This window comes from Poecilia mexicana, unplaced genomic scaffold (genome assembly GCF_051168715.1).
Source record: "Poecilia mexicana isolate PSO_F unplaced genomic scaffold, ASM5116871v1 scaffold_2, whole genome shotgun sequence".
In the NCBI taxonomy this organism is placed as follows: Eukaryota; Metazoa; Chordata; class Actinopteri; order Cyprinodontiformes; family Poeciliidae; genus Poecilia; species Poecilia mexicana.
In genome coordinates, this window is record NW_028263371.1 from 39,986,997 (window position 1) to 40,002,631 (window position 15,635).

The 15,635-nt window shown below is 39.8% G+C and overlaps 1 protein-coding gene across 2 annotated transcripts in view; it reads right to left on the reverse strand.

Annotated features, from left to right (window-relative positions):
* The window catches only part of igsf3 (immunoglobulin superfamily, member 3), a 107,008-nt gene extending 92,312 nt beyond the window's left edge, over window positions 1-14,696 (reverse strand). For both annotated transcript variants that reach the window (XM_014990470.2, XM_014990469.2), the window contains exon 1: window positions 13,306-14,696. In XM_014990470.2, the coding sequence (XP_014845956.1) occupies window positions 13,306-13,345 (40 nt within the window). In that variant the 5' untranslated portion in view covers window positions 13,346-14,696. The remainder of the gene's footprint in view (window positions 1-13,305) is intronic.
* Between the last annotated feature and the right edge of the window lie 939 nt (window positions 14,697-15,635).

Below are 15,635 nucleotides of genomic sequence, written 5' to 3' on the forward strand. Positions count from 1 at the left end.
CCCACATCTATCCTAAACAAAAGTTTTGAGCTAAAGAATTAACCACCAAAATTAATCCATGTGAATAAATTATTCTAATAAAGGCAAGCAAGACCAAGCTGAGACGCAGCTATGTTCAGTCATTATCCATCTCAGGCTTGTGTACAATTATGTCTGACAGCTGCATCTACTTAATGTACAGTTGCTAGTTTTTGCATGATTGGCAACCCGCTTTCAGCCACGGCATTTGTACGTAAGGCCTCAGATTGGAAGACAAAAGTAATTAAGTATTAATTAGTCTACTTCAAACAGACTTTTTCTGCTTTTGTCTGTCATTTGCCTCCCCGGCTGTCAAAGAAACAAGCTGGGTAAAAACACGCATTCATGAATGCAAAATAAGGATGCACACACAAATGCATCCACCTTTTTTTTAGGGTTGGAGGAGTGAAGCGGAAAAAGGGATAGTTTTGGAAAACACAAAGAGAGCCAAGAGATTTTTGTTGTTGACAGAAAGTTAGGTGCACAGACTAAATGGGAAACGCCAGGCTGAGCGTTTGTCACCGCTCCTGGATCGGCAGTGTGTGTGTGTGCGTGTGCATGTGTGTGTGTGTGTGCTGGGAGCCGTAGCCATAGTTACGGCGCTTGGTGTGCATCCCACCAGCGTGGGATCTGCTTGGGTGTAGGATCAAGCGGGGAGCAGAGAGAGTGTAGCTGCATGCAGAGCTCTGTGTTTGTGTGTTGGTGTGGAGGAGTGAAGTGGAGTCCTCTCTCCAGCCAGCCACCATCATTGCTCCCACCACATAAAGGTAAAAAAAAAAAAAAAAAGGAGGAGGAGCAGACAAATTCCCAAAGGAGAAGAGAGGGGGGGGTTTGCTTTAATCTTTAAATCTTGAGAAGGTTGGAGATAAACGTGACTATTAAACACAAAAGCTCCCGTTTAAGGTGGATAAACCATCTAGTTTGCATCAAACTTACTATCAGTTTCTAATTAGTGCTCTTTGAAGAATGGGTGGGATGGGCCCTGCATTGTTTAAAAAAAAAAAACAGTGGGGGAGGGAGGTCAGGGGTTATTCACTGCAGAGGAGGGAGGCAGCTGGAGTGCCTTTAACGTGCACGAGGCAGAGAACCATGCAAATCAGCCCAAAAAGAACAAACCAGTTCACTAATAGCTAGAAGGCTGTTTTGGGGTTTGTTATCGGAAACACGCGAGATATAATCTGAAGAGATGAGCCGGCTCAGCAGCGAGATTCTGTGAATCTGTGGAGGAGTGTAAAGACCAGACGGTTAAACAGACGTCAGGGAGTAGATTCAAATGAGATACAAAGCAGAAGCTGCCCCTGTTCTGTGTCCGGCAGTATCTTCTTACTAAACTACTGCAGCAGGCCGGATGTCTCCTTCAAAAACTTAGGCCAGGATGCATTTCCACTGCATCCGTCAGGATAAAATACCCCACCAGTGAAGGTTGTTCTTTTTATTTACAATCAGCTTTTAGGCAGGGTTTCATGAAGGAAGGGACTTTTGAATATTTTACTTCCAACTCTCTGGCTCTGTGCTTAGAAGCAGACAGACTTTTCTCAATCAAACATGGCCAAAATGCCAAAAAAAAAAAAAAAAGCCTTGGAAAGGTTCTATTTGATGCGTTAACACAAACAGAATAATGGGTTTTCAAATCCCAAACTGTGTTTTAATCTAAATATTTTAGATTTACAACAAGAGAGTAACAAATGCAGTCAATATGATGAAAACATGTGAAATACTGTCCACAGTATGAACCAACAGTGTTTTCTTACAGCTATTACATTGTGTGTTTGGGGGGACTCAGTAGGGGGGAGCATTCCCTGTTGACTTGATATGCATATACACACATGATAAATTAAACAGTCACCTTTTTTAACAGGAATGCTGTAAATGTAACAAACTTACTATGCCAACTCAAGACATACACAGCAAAAAAAAAGAAAAAACACAAAAAAAAGAGAATGAGAAATGGTTTCCTTCACTCGATTTGCCAAGAACATAAACAAAGTTCTTGATGACTCAGTAAATATCACTCTTCACAAGAACTCAAATGTAGAACATTTGGAAATTGTTACGACAAAATGTCATAATAATTAGGTCAAAATTCTTGCAATATTTAAGCATGTGGCTTTATTATGGAAACTACAATAAAACCGCACACAAGAAACAACCAGGGTAAAATACAAGATTCTGGGAAAATATGTCCCTAAAGGAAAAACAGTGGAGGGCTCATGGTTAAAACCAGCCTTTTGTTTCTCGTCAGTCAATCATCTTCTCCATGTGAGGGGGAGAAAGAGAGAGAGAGACCACATCTCAAATCTGGGTCACAGGGGAAGATCATCATTTAAAAAGCAGACACTGTATGCTTGAGAAGACACTGTGATTACTCATAGCTAACTTTAGTTCAATCAGTTCCAACTAAAGAAGAACAAATGGCTTCATCTCTTCTGAAGCGACAACGGAACAACAGGTTACTGAGCTTTTAGCTTGAAAAGGAGACAGCGAGACGTTGGAGCCTGATTGGAGAATTCACCAGTAAAACCAGTAACTCGGTGTGAGTTTCAGTAGCAGACTGTGAAGCCTGTAGTACATGCCAGTTACTCGCCCTGTGGCTATTTGACACTAACTAGTATGTGCCTGAAGGTGTACCTGAAGCAAAAAAAAAAAAAAAAAAACCTTGCACAAAATGAAACCCCCCATTACTGCAATCAAACCCAACTGATAAAGTCCTATTGATGCGTACATGATTGGCACGGATAGATATTGACAAAGAGGGTTGTGCTTTTAATACGTACCAACTCTAACAGCTGTTTATTAAAAACTTTTTTTTTATGAGCTGACAGCCTTGTTTCTACTTTCCTATTGTCCTTTGTCAGTTGAGTCAACAAGTGGTATGATATGATAAAAAACAATAGCACAAAGGGGATGTTGTCATGAGGGTATACAAAGGCTGGTGTTTATTTTGCAAACCAGCATGTGTGCAACTACGACATATAGAAGACAGAAAAATAACAAGGAAAGCACACGGAGCAATAATCAGAGAGCAAGCTGCACGAGGCCATGATTCCCCTGACAGCCAAGAAGCACTGCCTTGGATTCTCATGACAACAACCAGCAAATCTCAGAGAACACGCACCAAAGATTTCCCAAGCCATATACAGAACACAGAACAGACGCAAACACCTAGACGGTGAGTTGTTATGTTCTGATATTGTGTAGACTGCAATATCTCATGCAAATGTCAAACTTGAAAAAAGCAAATAAACAAGAAACACATTGGAAGAGTTTTAAAAGTTGACCCAATAAGAGGACACGCTGGCTTGACCACATGTAGAATGTGTGTAATTTTTGGGCGGGACGCCTCCAGCTGTCCCTCTCATTTGGAACAGAGTAACGTCGGGGAGTGGCACCTCGGATGTTGGACCTTAAAAGCAGGTTTAAATAATTCAGCAACTACCAACAAATGGCCGGTAAAAGGTTGAACAAAACCTGAGATTAAACTAGTTTTTTTTATGTTTTGTATCATTACAACCACAAACTCAAAAGTATTTTGTGTGATTTTTACATTACACACAATAAGAGGAAGGAAAATTATTCTTGACTCTCATAAAACAAAAATCTCTATTCAGTTTCCTTTCATCTGAAAACGTGTGACAAACAACCTTATGAGTCACCTTATTAGTAAATAACAGTAGAGTTTACCTATGTGTAATTTAATCTCAGTGTAAACACAGCTGGTCTATGAAGTCCTCAACGGTTTGTTAGAGAACATTAGTGATCAAAAGGCATCATACAAACCGAGGAACAAAGCAAACAGGTCAGGGATAAAGTGCTGAGAAATCTTTATAAGGTAGAAGGGTTATCTCGTAAAACAAAAACTCAACTTTCAAATATCTTGGAGCACCGACCTGCCATACTGTTTCCATTTGAAAGTGGAAAGAATATGGCAAAGACCAACGTCTAGTCATCCAACTAAACTGACAGGCTGAGGAAGGAGGGCGTCAATTAGAGAAGAAAGCCAATGGGTGAAAGCAGCCGGAAACAGGAAACATTTAGGAGAAGATGCTCAAAAACGATCAGATTTGAACATTTTGGCCAACATGCAACTTATTATCTATAGCAAAAAACACTTAAATTGCTCATCCCCATAGAGAAACCCAGCACACATGCTAAGGGGATGGTATTTTTCAGACAGACAACAGTAAGCAACTCAGAGTTGATGGAAGCTGCAGTAGCAGAAAATAACAAGAACCTCAAAAAGGTTTTGATTAAAGCATATGTATGTGTAACAATACCCCAGTAGTCAAAGTCCAGAACTTAATCTAATCCATTTGAGACGATAGCTGAGCAATTTTGAAAAAAAAAAAAAAAAAAAAAAAAAAAAATCAGTCTTTGGAATTATAAAGCTGACAGATTTTCCATCAAAAGCTTGCAACTGTAATGGCACTTAAAAGTGGTTCTGCAAAGTATCGATTTAGTTGGGCTGATGCCCGTCAGACCTTTCAGTTGTCGTTCTCTAGAAATATGCACAATTATGCACTACTTTAGGTTGGGCCATCATATATAAATTACATTCTGGTTGCAACATGACAAAAAGCGAAATGTTCACAAGTTTGAGATTTTTTTTTTTTTTTTTAAGAACGGTTCATGTCAAAACTTGTTTTTATGCCATCTCTTTTAACATAGAGCTCCTGTCATCCATTGTTACCTCTCTCTAAAACTAATGCTCACAGTACCAGTTCTGTGCAGCAGATAATTAAACCAAATGCGACTGGTTTTTATTCACTTTCAGTTTTAATTATAAACTTGCTTCACATTAGGAAATGTACTAATTTAATGAGCTTTCCTGACAAGAAATGTTATTGTTCAAACAAAAGCCCTCTTAAAAATTTGTGGCATTTGCCAGAGAAAGACATAAAAAAAAAAATTAATGTATGCTTGAGTGGCTTCAAGTGTCATAACTTACTACACAGTAAAAATGTTTAGGAAGAGTACACATAAACACAGAGCAATAGACAGCAGCTAGTTATGCCTAGGTTGAAAATGAGCTTTTAACTACCGCCATGTTTTTAATTGCGCCAATTATGTAGCACTGGCTTTACACCTTGCTGATTTGCTCAAAGTTTGCTGGCATTACAACTACTCATAACTTTCCATTTTTACAGTCACTCAATAGCCCTGTAACGTAGCTCCTGTTTCAGCATCTTCTCTGACTTGAAACCAGCTATTAAATACACATGAAATGCACATTAAAGAAAGGCCCTCACATGTTATAATCAATCCAGTCTTTAAAGATGCATAATGTTTTTGAATAAAAGAAAGAATTCCAATGCAAATTCCGGAGTTTGTATGAATCCAATTTGGTTTCAAACATTGCACAAAGTCACGAGGCAAATTTCCTTTCAAAATATGCAGTTCCGTTTTTTTTTTTTTTTTTTTTTTTAAATGTGTGAAAAAGATATGGACTGCTAGGTCTCTCTGATCTAATATGAAGGCCAAAACACACTCCATAAGAAGAGAGAAATTGTTCTCTCTATCTCAGGGCAGCAGACATTCTTCTTTTCCTGCAGCCCTGGTTTGGGAGTTCTTGCAGCTTGTTATTCCAGGCAGAATTTTCTTCTTGCATGGTCTCCAAGAAATATGAGGTGGGTGTGTGGCAGAGAGAAAGTCCTGTGAAGACTGTCTGAAAGTTCTGCATTTTGGTTCTTGTGACGTATTGGCTATCAACAAGAAAATTTCTTGCTGACAAGGACATGTTAGGATTCATGTGGATAAATTTAGCTCGCTGTGTCTAAATGTGTTTAAACGTGCCAACCGTACGCTCACACTGATCCCCATCTTAAAAGTTGAAACTATTTAAAATCTGGCAACCAGAGTAGGAAGCTCTACTACGTTGTAAAGGTTTGTTTTTCTATCATGCATGGAAAGTTGTTTGTCTAACCATAGGGAAGACTTAAGAGGAAAATATTCACATTTCACTGAGGATTTACTTGGTTAGTCATCCCTGCTACTAAAACGTAGATAATTCCAATGTCATGTCCTTGTGTATTATCTGAAAATGTTAGAATTTGTTTGATAAAACTGAATCCACATTGAATATTCTACAGTATGTCCAGCTTAGTAAGAATCCTCACAATAATAACCTGAGGTGTTGAATTAGAAGGAGAAATATAATTTAAGAACAATTTCTCTATGCCATGCATTGCTTTACTTATATATACACTTCGTAGCTTGATCGCAGTTCTGCTAATATTGGATCAGACATATACTTTTGGTGAAAAAGCATAACGAATCAAAAATACCCTCCAATAATAACCTTGCTGCTCTAATGCAATGCAACCAAATGCAACACCTACCAAAGAGCCCAAGTCACTGCCACAGCGCAGCTGAACGTGCCAACATTTTGCCTTAATCTGCCCAACTGTCTTGGCTAGTACACGATCCAACACTATAGGTGTGTTTTGACTGCAGAAACCTTTTCCAGGAACCAAGGTTATTCCGAGGTCCTTCACTCAGCTGCCATAAATTGCGACAGTAGATACCATGAACCAAACAGCTTTGTGGAAGAAGTGAAGCTATTAAAAATGATCTTGGTAAGCAGAAAGTCTTGTTGACATTTCTCAGAACTTGTCTTAAAATGCTAAGCATTCATGTAGCTGAGCAACACTATTGTTTAAAACAGTGTCTTTCTTCCTGCATTGGGTCTGAAAACATGTTATAAACGTACATCACAGGAATGAGCATTTGTGCACACAGTTCCACCACATTGTGCTTTGGTTCAGGATGTGTGCAGCCTGGCCTTTGCCTTCCTCTCGCTTCTAGCACAGGCTGGCTTTCTCCGCTTTCTCCCCTTGACTTGGATTGTCTCTGGCAGATTTTTTACTGGGCCAATCAGCAAACAGAAGAAGTTGTGAACGATGACATTGATTTTCTGCGTTCTTTCAGAATTAAAGTCTGTTAATAGTTTTAGCAATGGCAGTGAACAAAGTCGTTCAGGTCACGCTTCCGAATATTGAATTAACATCAACAGCCGCCTTGTTCTGCAGGCAATTTCCAGTAAGCTTCATAGCATCAAAATAACACATTACAAACTTCACGGGCAGACGTTAGCAATTGGGTAAAAGCCACGCCTCCAGTAAGCAATCATTTCTCAACAGCTGAGAGCCCAGAGCCTGTGTACGAAGAAAATGGCATAGAAGAAGCGTCTTGCTTTTACAAGATCAGCATAGCATGAGAGTTTATATAGTGAATCTGAACAATATTGTAGCAATCTTGATTGTTTCATGTTTTTTTTTTTTGTTGTTGTTTTTTAGCCCATGTGCCCACAAACAATTTATAATTGTAACATTATCAACACTTTGTGCTAATACAACTTACAAGGGATGGCATTTTCTTAGATGAGGAACAGAAACTTAAAAACACAAGCAAAGACATACGGACGAAAAAAAAAAGTTACATAATGTGGTGTCAACTACGCCTTAATCCTAACAGCCATTTTATTAAGTTCACATTTCTAGCTCCACGTTGGACCAGATTTTGCCTCTTTTCATCCATACCGACTCCACAGCATCATGCAGTTGCAGCAGATTTCTCAGCTGCACATTCATGATGTGTCTCTCCCATGCCAACCTCATCTCAACGATGCTCTGTTGGAATGAGATCTGGTGACTACGGAAGGTTCAGTGAATTCATTGTCATGTTCAAGAAACCAGTATGAGGTGCTTTCACGTTTGTGGCATGGTGCGTTATCCTGCTGACACTGCGGTCATAAAGAGATGGATATAGTCAGCAACAAAACTAAAGTAAGCAGTGGAGTTTGAATGATGGACAATTGGTACAGAGGTGTTCCAAATATGTCAAGAAAATATGTTACACATCATCATGCTCCCACCACCAAGCTGCAGTTATTGCTGGGCAGGTTAGGCCGGTGCTTTTGTGTCAAATTCTGACCCCATCATTTGAACGTGGAGAGCCTGAATTTGAAACTCACTAGCACAGAAAACCTTTTTTTTTTTTTTTCCAGTCCATTATTGTCTAATTTTGGTGAGCTTCTGTTAATTGTAGCTTCTGTTTCAAGTTCTTAGGTACCAGGATTGGCACGGGGTCACTCACTATACCTGACATGACTCAAGTGTTGCTCTGTTCAGAGGTGGTATTCCACATACACTAATGTAATGGGTTACTTGAGGTACTGTTGCTTTTTCTATATCTCAAATCAGTCTGACCATCCTTCTCTGACTGGTGACATTTACAACACATTTTCATCCACACAATCACCGGAGACTAGTTTTTTGACCATGTTGTATAAACCAGAAAGATGGCAGTGTGTGGAAAATCTTCGTAGATCAGCAGTTTCTGAAATATTCAGACCAGGCCGTCTAGTACCAAAAACAATCCCACGTTCAAAGAGACTTAGATCCAACGTTATTTTTTTATTTTTTTTATTTCATGATGCTCGCTTTGAACTTCTGCAAGTCATCTTCACAACATCTACATGGCTAAATGCATTGGGTTGCCGCCATGGCATTGGAATATTTATTGACACAAATAAGATACTCCTTATTTGTGTCAACAAGTAACTGTGCTTAATGAAGATCAAAATAAAACAGACCCATAGCTCACATGCTATTCCAGGTCCCTCCGAGTTCAGGAGAGGCACTTCACTTCAAATGTATCCTGGCTTGAACAATTTCAGACCCCATATCTACATCCATGCTTTATAAACAATCCATCACCCTGACTGGCTGAAAATTGAGATGTAAATATGATGCTATCCGCAAGATTTTTTGCTGCATAGAAATACTGTGCTTATGATTCTCTTGCATATTACCAGCTTCACCAGCTGTGTGAAAAATGTTTTATTCTCTTATAAGTATCCACAACCAACCTTCTCAATCCAAGCCAGTAAGTAAACCTTGTCCTAAAAGTTGGCATATCTGGGCTGGCACACCATTATAGTGCCAGTAAGGGAAAAAAAAGTGCATGTTGTCAGAAGTAATCTGCAAAATCCTTAATCTGTATAAGGTGAAGCTGTCCTCAGACCAGCTGATATTCAGAACCAACAGCAGTCTACCAGAACTTAGAGAACTTCTGGCTGCTCTCTTGTCAGCCAAGTAAATGGAAAGCACTGATGCCTTTAACAGTTAAAGCAGTCAGCCACACACATCTTAAACTTTCAATTTAGTTAAATAAACTGGGACTTTGGGTTTGGCTTCCCATTTCAAGCCCCACTCTCACACAAAAGACACACAGTTACAGCACAGAGAAAGCGTGACATCTCTCTCACTCTCTGCGGGGGGAAAGGGAAGACATCCTGTTTGTAAAACTAATAACCATTCGTTCCTTTAGGCGACTCTTTTTATGTGCCTTATACCACACGCCCCTCTGCCACAAATAAACAGAAATGCATGCATGCGCTCTCACTTGCTCGCACCTGGTTGCAAGCTCAGCAGCACAAATAACGCAAAAAATAAGATTTACCTGCAAAAAAATAAACAAATAAAAACTAGAAAATTGCAGGTGACACCTCCAGGTCTAACGATGATGGATACTGTTTTCGACGAACGCAGCCGCCAAGAGCCTTTATTTTATTCATTCTGAACAAACAAAATTCAAGCACAAACATTTGGGTTGCCTGACGGGTGGCAAAAGAACAGGCAGCTGATCACACACATAAAGACTTTGGTACATAACTCTTAGAACCGTGTGCATGCAGTGCTTGGAAGATGGAAGAAAAAAAATGACATGGCAATTTATTGCAAAGAATTCTTTATATTTTTAGTGAAGGAAAAGCAGTGAGCGGTGCTATAGCTGGACTGCAGCAAGACTAAGACCCTGATGATCTCTAGCTGAAACATGCATATCTTGCCAATAAGTCAAACCCAGGATACTACTTTAAAGGTATTTATTCCAGTTGCTTCCATGAGCAATCATTAGTGAAATCACTTTGACTTCTGGAGATCATTTAAACACCCCATGGTTGGTGTTTTATGACCCACAAGTCGGTCTCAACTCCAACAACAATCTGTAAAGCAAGTAGCATTTGTGCTTGTTTTCTACAGGAGAGCAGTAATTGTGGAAATGATCAAATTCTCTGTTTAAGTGTAAAAGTATATAGTTTTCTAAAAAACTTAGTACTATAAGTACATTTATTCGGGGTATTCGGCCAGTTGATTTTTATGATCTGTGGAAACCAAAGCGACTTTTCTTTCTGCTGGCAGGAGGCTATGAGTAGAATATAGAAAATATCTTACATCAATGGTTGTCATAGCAGATGTGAAACATCAACCTTGTGGGTACAAACTGAAGCATCGTCTATTACAAAATATTTCACAACAGACGACTCAATTTGGTAAAAAAAAAAAGAAAAAAAAAAAAAGCTGAATAGGAAACACCCAAAACCAGGCAGGTACAAAACAGCAAAGTTGGCAAAGTGACCAGAATCTATTTGATTCCTTCCCCACTTTATTTCCTCTGTGTAACTGATGCGTAATATGTAAACAAACAAAAAATTGTTCTTTGTAGCCGACATTACCAAAACATTTTCAAAGTTGTATTGAGAAAATCTAAATTTAGAGTAACTAAAGCAGATTTGGATCTATAATGATGAGACACATCTCAGTCGCCTGTCAGAGGTTGGGACGAGAACAGTGTGGTAATGAAAACCATACATCACATTAATCAAATTCATCTTCATCCAACTCTCCATACTCTCCTACATCTCAGACTAGCTCAAGGATTCATAAGAATGAAACATTAAAGGAATAGTTCAGATTTTTCTTAAATAGATTCTATTAAAAACCTAAAAGCATAATACCTTATCTCTGTTATTTCATGCAGTATAAATCTATTGGTCCTGGAGGCTAATACCAATGGCAAGTCCAAGAGGGCCTAAAATATGACAGACTTATATTGATTTTAGCAATTTCAGTCTTAAAGATGTTTTTTTTTTTTTTTTTTTTTTTTTTGCAAATGATATCTTATGAATCTTTATTCTGTTGTCATGAATGCATTGCATGGTTCTTTCTTAAGAAGCTGATTATTTCTTAACACAAAATACTTTGAAGGAGGAGGGGGTGAACCACCAATGGTATTCCTGTCAAAAACACATAAAGTATCCAGGAACAGTCTAACAGAAAACAGAATGAAACTCAAAACAATACCACCTCACTTTAACTGGGATCATATTTAAATTTTTTATGCTTCCTTACTTTGATATCATGCACTTATTCCGACCTACAACGTTTTTAAATGTTCCATTCTTGGTAGGTTTACCAAGAATGGTGTTCCTGCCATTCAATCTATTTATGACAGTTTAAAGGTTCATAAAGTAGCTTTCACATAAACCCCTCTGACGTTTTTGAGACTGGAGTTGTTTTAAGACAAGAGAGGTCCGCTTTGGTCCTGGCCACTCTCTGAGTAGTCGTTAGCCTCTGCCTTTGGGACCAACAAATCTGGATTTACACCAAATGAGAACACTAAGTGAGTTATCCACTGCAGGTGAGACATAAACTGCATATAACCTTTTAACACACCCTCACTTCAAAACATCTGACACAATCCTTTAGTGCTTAGTGTAAAAGAGAGACGCATCTCTATTAGGACCAACAGATATTTGCACTTAAACAAAAGAAAAACAACTTTCTGTCGCTCCCCCTTTCTCCACCCCACCCCAGTGAAAGTGACTTGACATGCTAAAAGGGAGACTTGAGGCGAGGCACAGCCTGGTAATCCTCTTGGCTGAGTGGGGGCCTCCAGAGGGCCAGCTTCCACTCCCACCCCCAATCTCTGTCCACCACCCCCCAGCAGCGCTGACAGGCCACCCCATCCAGGAACAGAAAAGCCATCTGGTGTTTGTTTGGGACAGCTCACACACAGGATGTACGGCAAGAAGAGAGGCTGTGTTGTGTGTGTGTGTGCGTGTGTGTGTGCGTGCATGCGTGAGTGTGTCGGGGAGTCACGCCTGTGTGACTGTCACTGCTTCTGTGTGTGCGCTTCTGGGTGTGTGTCACCGGGATGCTCACGCTTCAACCCTGTATTTGTCCATGAAATTCAATAAATTACAGAAAAATGGTAATTGGAAACAGAACACATGGGAATTGTGGACAATGCTTTGCAAAATACTGATTGGACTTCACAATCCCAAACTTCAATACAATTTTGGATGATTTTATGCGATAGAAGAGCAAAATGTTTAAGTTAAATTAAAGTATTGATTGTTTTGGAAAGTGTAAATTGTATTTGTATTCAGCCTCTAAACTTTGTAAAACTACATTCCGCAGCAAAAAGAGCTGTCAGTCTTTTGGGCCATGTCTTCATCAGCTTTGCACATCTAAAGACCGCATTTTTGACAATTTTATCTGCAAAATAGCAAAATCAAAGTCGTATTGGATGGGGAACACCTGATCTGCCAAACTCACCTTTTAACTTTTGAGTAGCGTCTCAAATTACATTTAGGTCTTGACTTCGACCGGATTGCTTGAACACGTGCTTTGATCTACGCCAGTCCTTTGAGGTTCTGACTGTATGTTCAGGGTTGTCTTAAGTCTTTTGAAGACTAAGGGGTTTTCATCCAGGGCCACCCTGTATATACCAACTCCCATCTCGCCATCCTCCTTAAGAAAAGAATACTGTAATAACCTTATCATGATTCTCCCTCTACCATGTTTCAATGACCATTTGCCCATGCTGCCTCAGTCTGAAGTCTTTTGCAGCCCCATTCATCATCAAACCAACTATGACCAGCTTTCCGGTCTTTGGTAAAGAAAGACATCCCTATATCTTTGTGCTGCCACTACAATGTTCCAGCATGAAGATAGTGTTTACAGGGGATAGTTTTTTCAAAACCCCAATAAAATGTAGTTACATTTGGGGTTGTGACAAAACCTTCACAAGGCACTACACCTGTAAACATTTGCTCAGACTCTCAGATGGATTATGTGATTGTGTGTCTACCTTATTTATTTTTTTAAAGCAGTACCTGATTCATCATGACCACCGTCACCCATCTCTAAATGACCAGCCTTTAAAATCAGCGATCAAACAATATACCGGCTTAATGTGTGACTAAAGTCCACATGACATTAACCTACTTCACACAGAGACACAGCTGTTCTGAGACATCTGTTTTAATGCAGTGATCATAGATGTGATCTCTGCTGGTACCTGATTCATCATGACTACCGTCACCCTTTATCGTGTCTCATACAGGTGTCGTAAAAAGGATACAAAAAAAAAATCACAGAATGGTAACAAGATCAAAGCTTTTCTTTCTTTTTTTTTCTTTTTTTCTTTAGTGATCGGACTTACCAAGCAGCGCACAGGCAAGCAGGAGCGCACCGGTTGCCATTGTATGTGTTGGTCTGCGGAATCACCACCAATTCGCCCTCTTTTTTTTTTTTTTTTCTTTAGATGAGTATGCAACGGTCGAGGCAGCGTAGCCACTATCGCTGATCCTGGATCAGAGAGATGAAGAAAGGTGTACGGATCCCAGAAGAATCAGCTGAGGGGGGTGTCTGGACGGCAGAGTCTATAATCCAGAGCCGGCGAGTCCGGTGTGCGACTTTCTCCCCCCAACAACACACGAGCTTCTGGTGACGCGTATTCCCCTCGCCCTCACCCTCACCTATACGCTTTTCATCGCTGACGACGTGTGCGTGTGCCTGGCTCCAAGGCGACCCAACCCACTCCCCCGCTTACTACGCATCCGAGACTGCGGAGGCGACCCCCGCACACACACACACACGCACACACACACGCATACACACAGGCAGCTTGCTTGGAATAATGATATAAAAAAGAAGTCCGGCGTGACTTGTGCGTATTTTGGATACCTGATCCAAAAAATAAAAAGACTCAAAGAGCGTCTTGAGGGATGTAGGGAGTGCGAAGGAGTCTGGGATAAGTCCTCTTCGCTGATCGGAGAGCAGCTCTTTCTCTGGCTTTTTTCCACGGTAAATCCCGGAGACTATAATCAATCTCTCACCATCGCTCCGCAGAAAGCCTCAATGGGGCGGGCGCTCTAGACGAAGCAGATGCACGGCTTTGTGCTCTGTCATAACCCATCAGATTTATAAAATTGTAACACAGACTCAAAACCCTCCAACTATGCGACCTGACACAGTCTCCTAATTTATCCATCTAATTTCTAGCAACGAGTCCAAGAAAATCTGCGCGTTCGTTCAAATAAACTCGTTCAGTTATCTCTAATAAATGACTGCGTCCTGTTGTTATCCCAGTAGACGTACTTCCGATCCTGTTTTTTTTTTCTCTCTCTCTCTCTTCCAAGGTTATTTCCTTGTTTTTACTTTGGCCAGTTTGAAAACTTACGAGCGTGGCGTTTGCTCCCACCCTCTCGCAGAAACCACGCCCCGGCAGCGGGGGGTCAGCCACAGAATGGAAGAAGTTAGATTTGCATTTCTCAATTAAAATTCTGGAGCACGCTGCTCAAGGGCTGAATAAGTCACTGGTTCAAGTACCATCTCGGTGAGTAGCAAGTGCTCCAAGTGGACCACCACAGAGGAATAATTTAAACAGATGTGCAAATCAAAAAAAAAAAAGAAAAAAGTTATGGAGTACTGCAATAAGATTATGTACAGCTACATAAACCAAAATATAAAGATTTCAGTAATAAAAGTGATATTTCATATCAAAAATGTTGAAAAGGTTATGATTTACAAATAGTGAGGACCTCAGTAAGTTTTATTATCACATAACCCCAATAAGATAAATATATATTTTTTTAATAGAGAAATGCTATTCTAAGATCATGTTCCGGCCAACAATCACCAGGAAAGAATGTTGACTTTTCTTGGCTGTTAACAGAGCTGTGTACATTAGCATTTTAATGGAAAGTTGAGTGGAAGGAAAACTTTGTTTCTAAAAGGCACACACCTATCATGGATAAACTTCATCCTGACAGCATTGTGAAGGAAAGTTCAATAGTTTGGGAAAGATTTGAAAGCCATGACCTGCGGCTGGAGTCAGTGCTCTAACAAAAGCATAGTCTATCCCTACGTTTCATCTTTTGGGTCAAGCCACTCTTAAACTCGACACAGCAGAAATGCTTGGTGTCCACTCTGCCCTCTGATGTGTGTGGTGCCCTGCTGCCGTGCCTCAGCTCCCCTCCATTTTGCACATTTGAGTTTGTCTTTGTTTTTTGCACCTCAACACTTCCTTCGCACACATGCAACACATTCAAGCATTTGCATTACGCCACTGACACTGACTTTCACAATCCGTTGTAGTTTTCATTAATAAAATATTCATTTTCTCCACCTGAACCACTGCACGGTCTCCTGTATTTGTTATGACCTTGAACCAGTCCTAACAGTCATCCAAAGTTTTTTTTTTCTTTCTTTCTTTTTTTCTTTCTGGAGTAAAAGTGCAGAAACACTATTTAAAGTATTTAATGTATAGAATGTACAGTTGCAAAAATAAAATCATATGTGTTTTCACTCAGATGTGTACATTTTTGCATTTGAAGTTGGAAAAAAAACACAATCATCTCTTGAAGTCAGAATTCCAAGTGGGAATGTCAACCTCTTCCTCAAAATATAATATGGATGTCATGCATCCAGACAAAATTAGTTATGGCTAAATTTTAAAAACAGAAGCAAACTATCCACTCTTCTGACAAT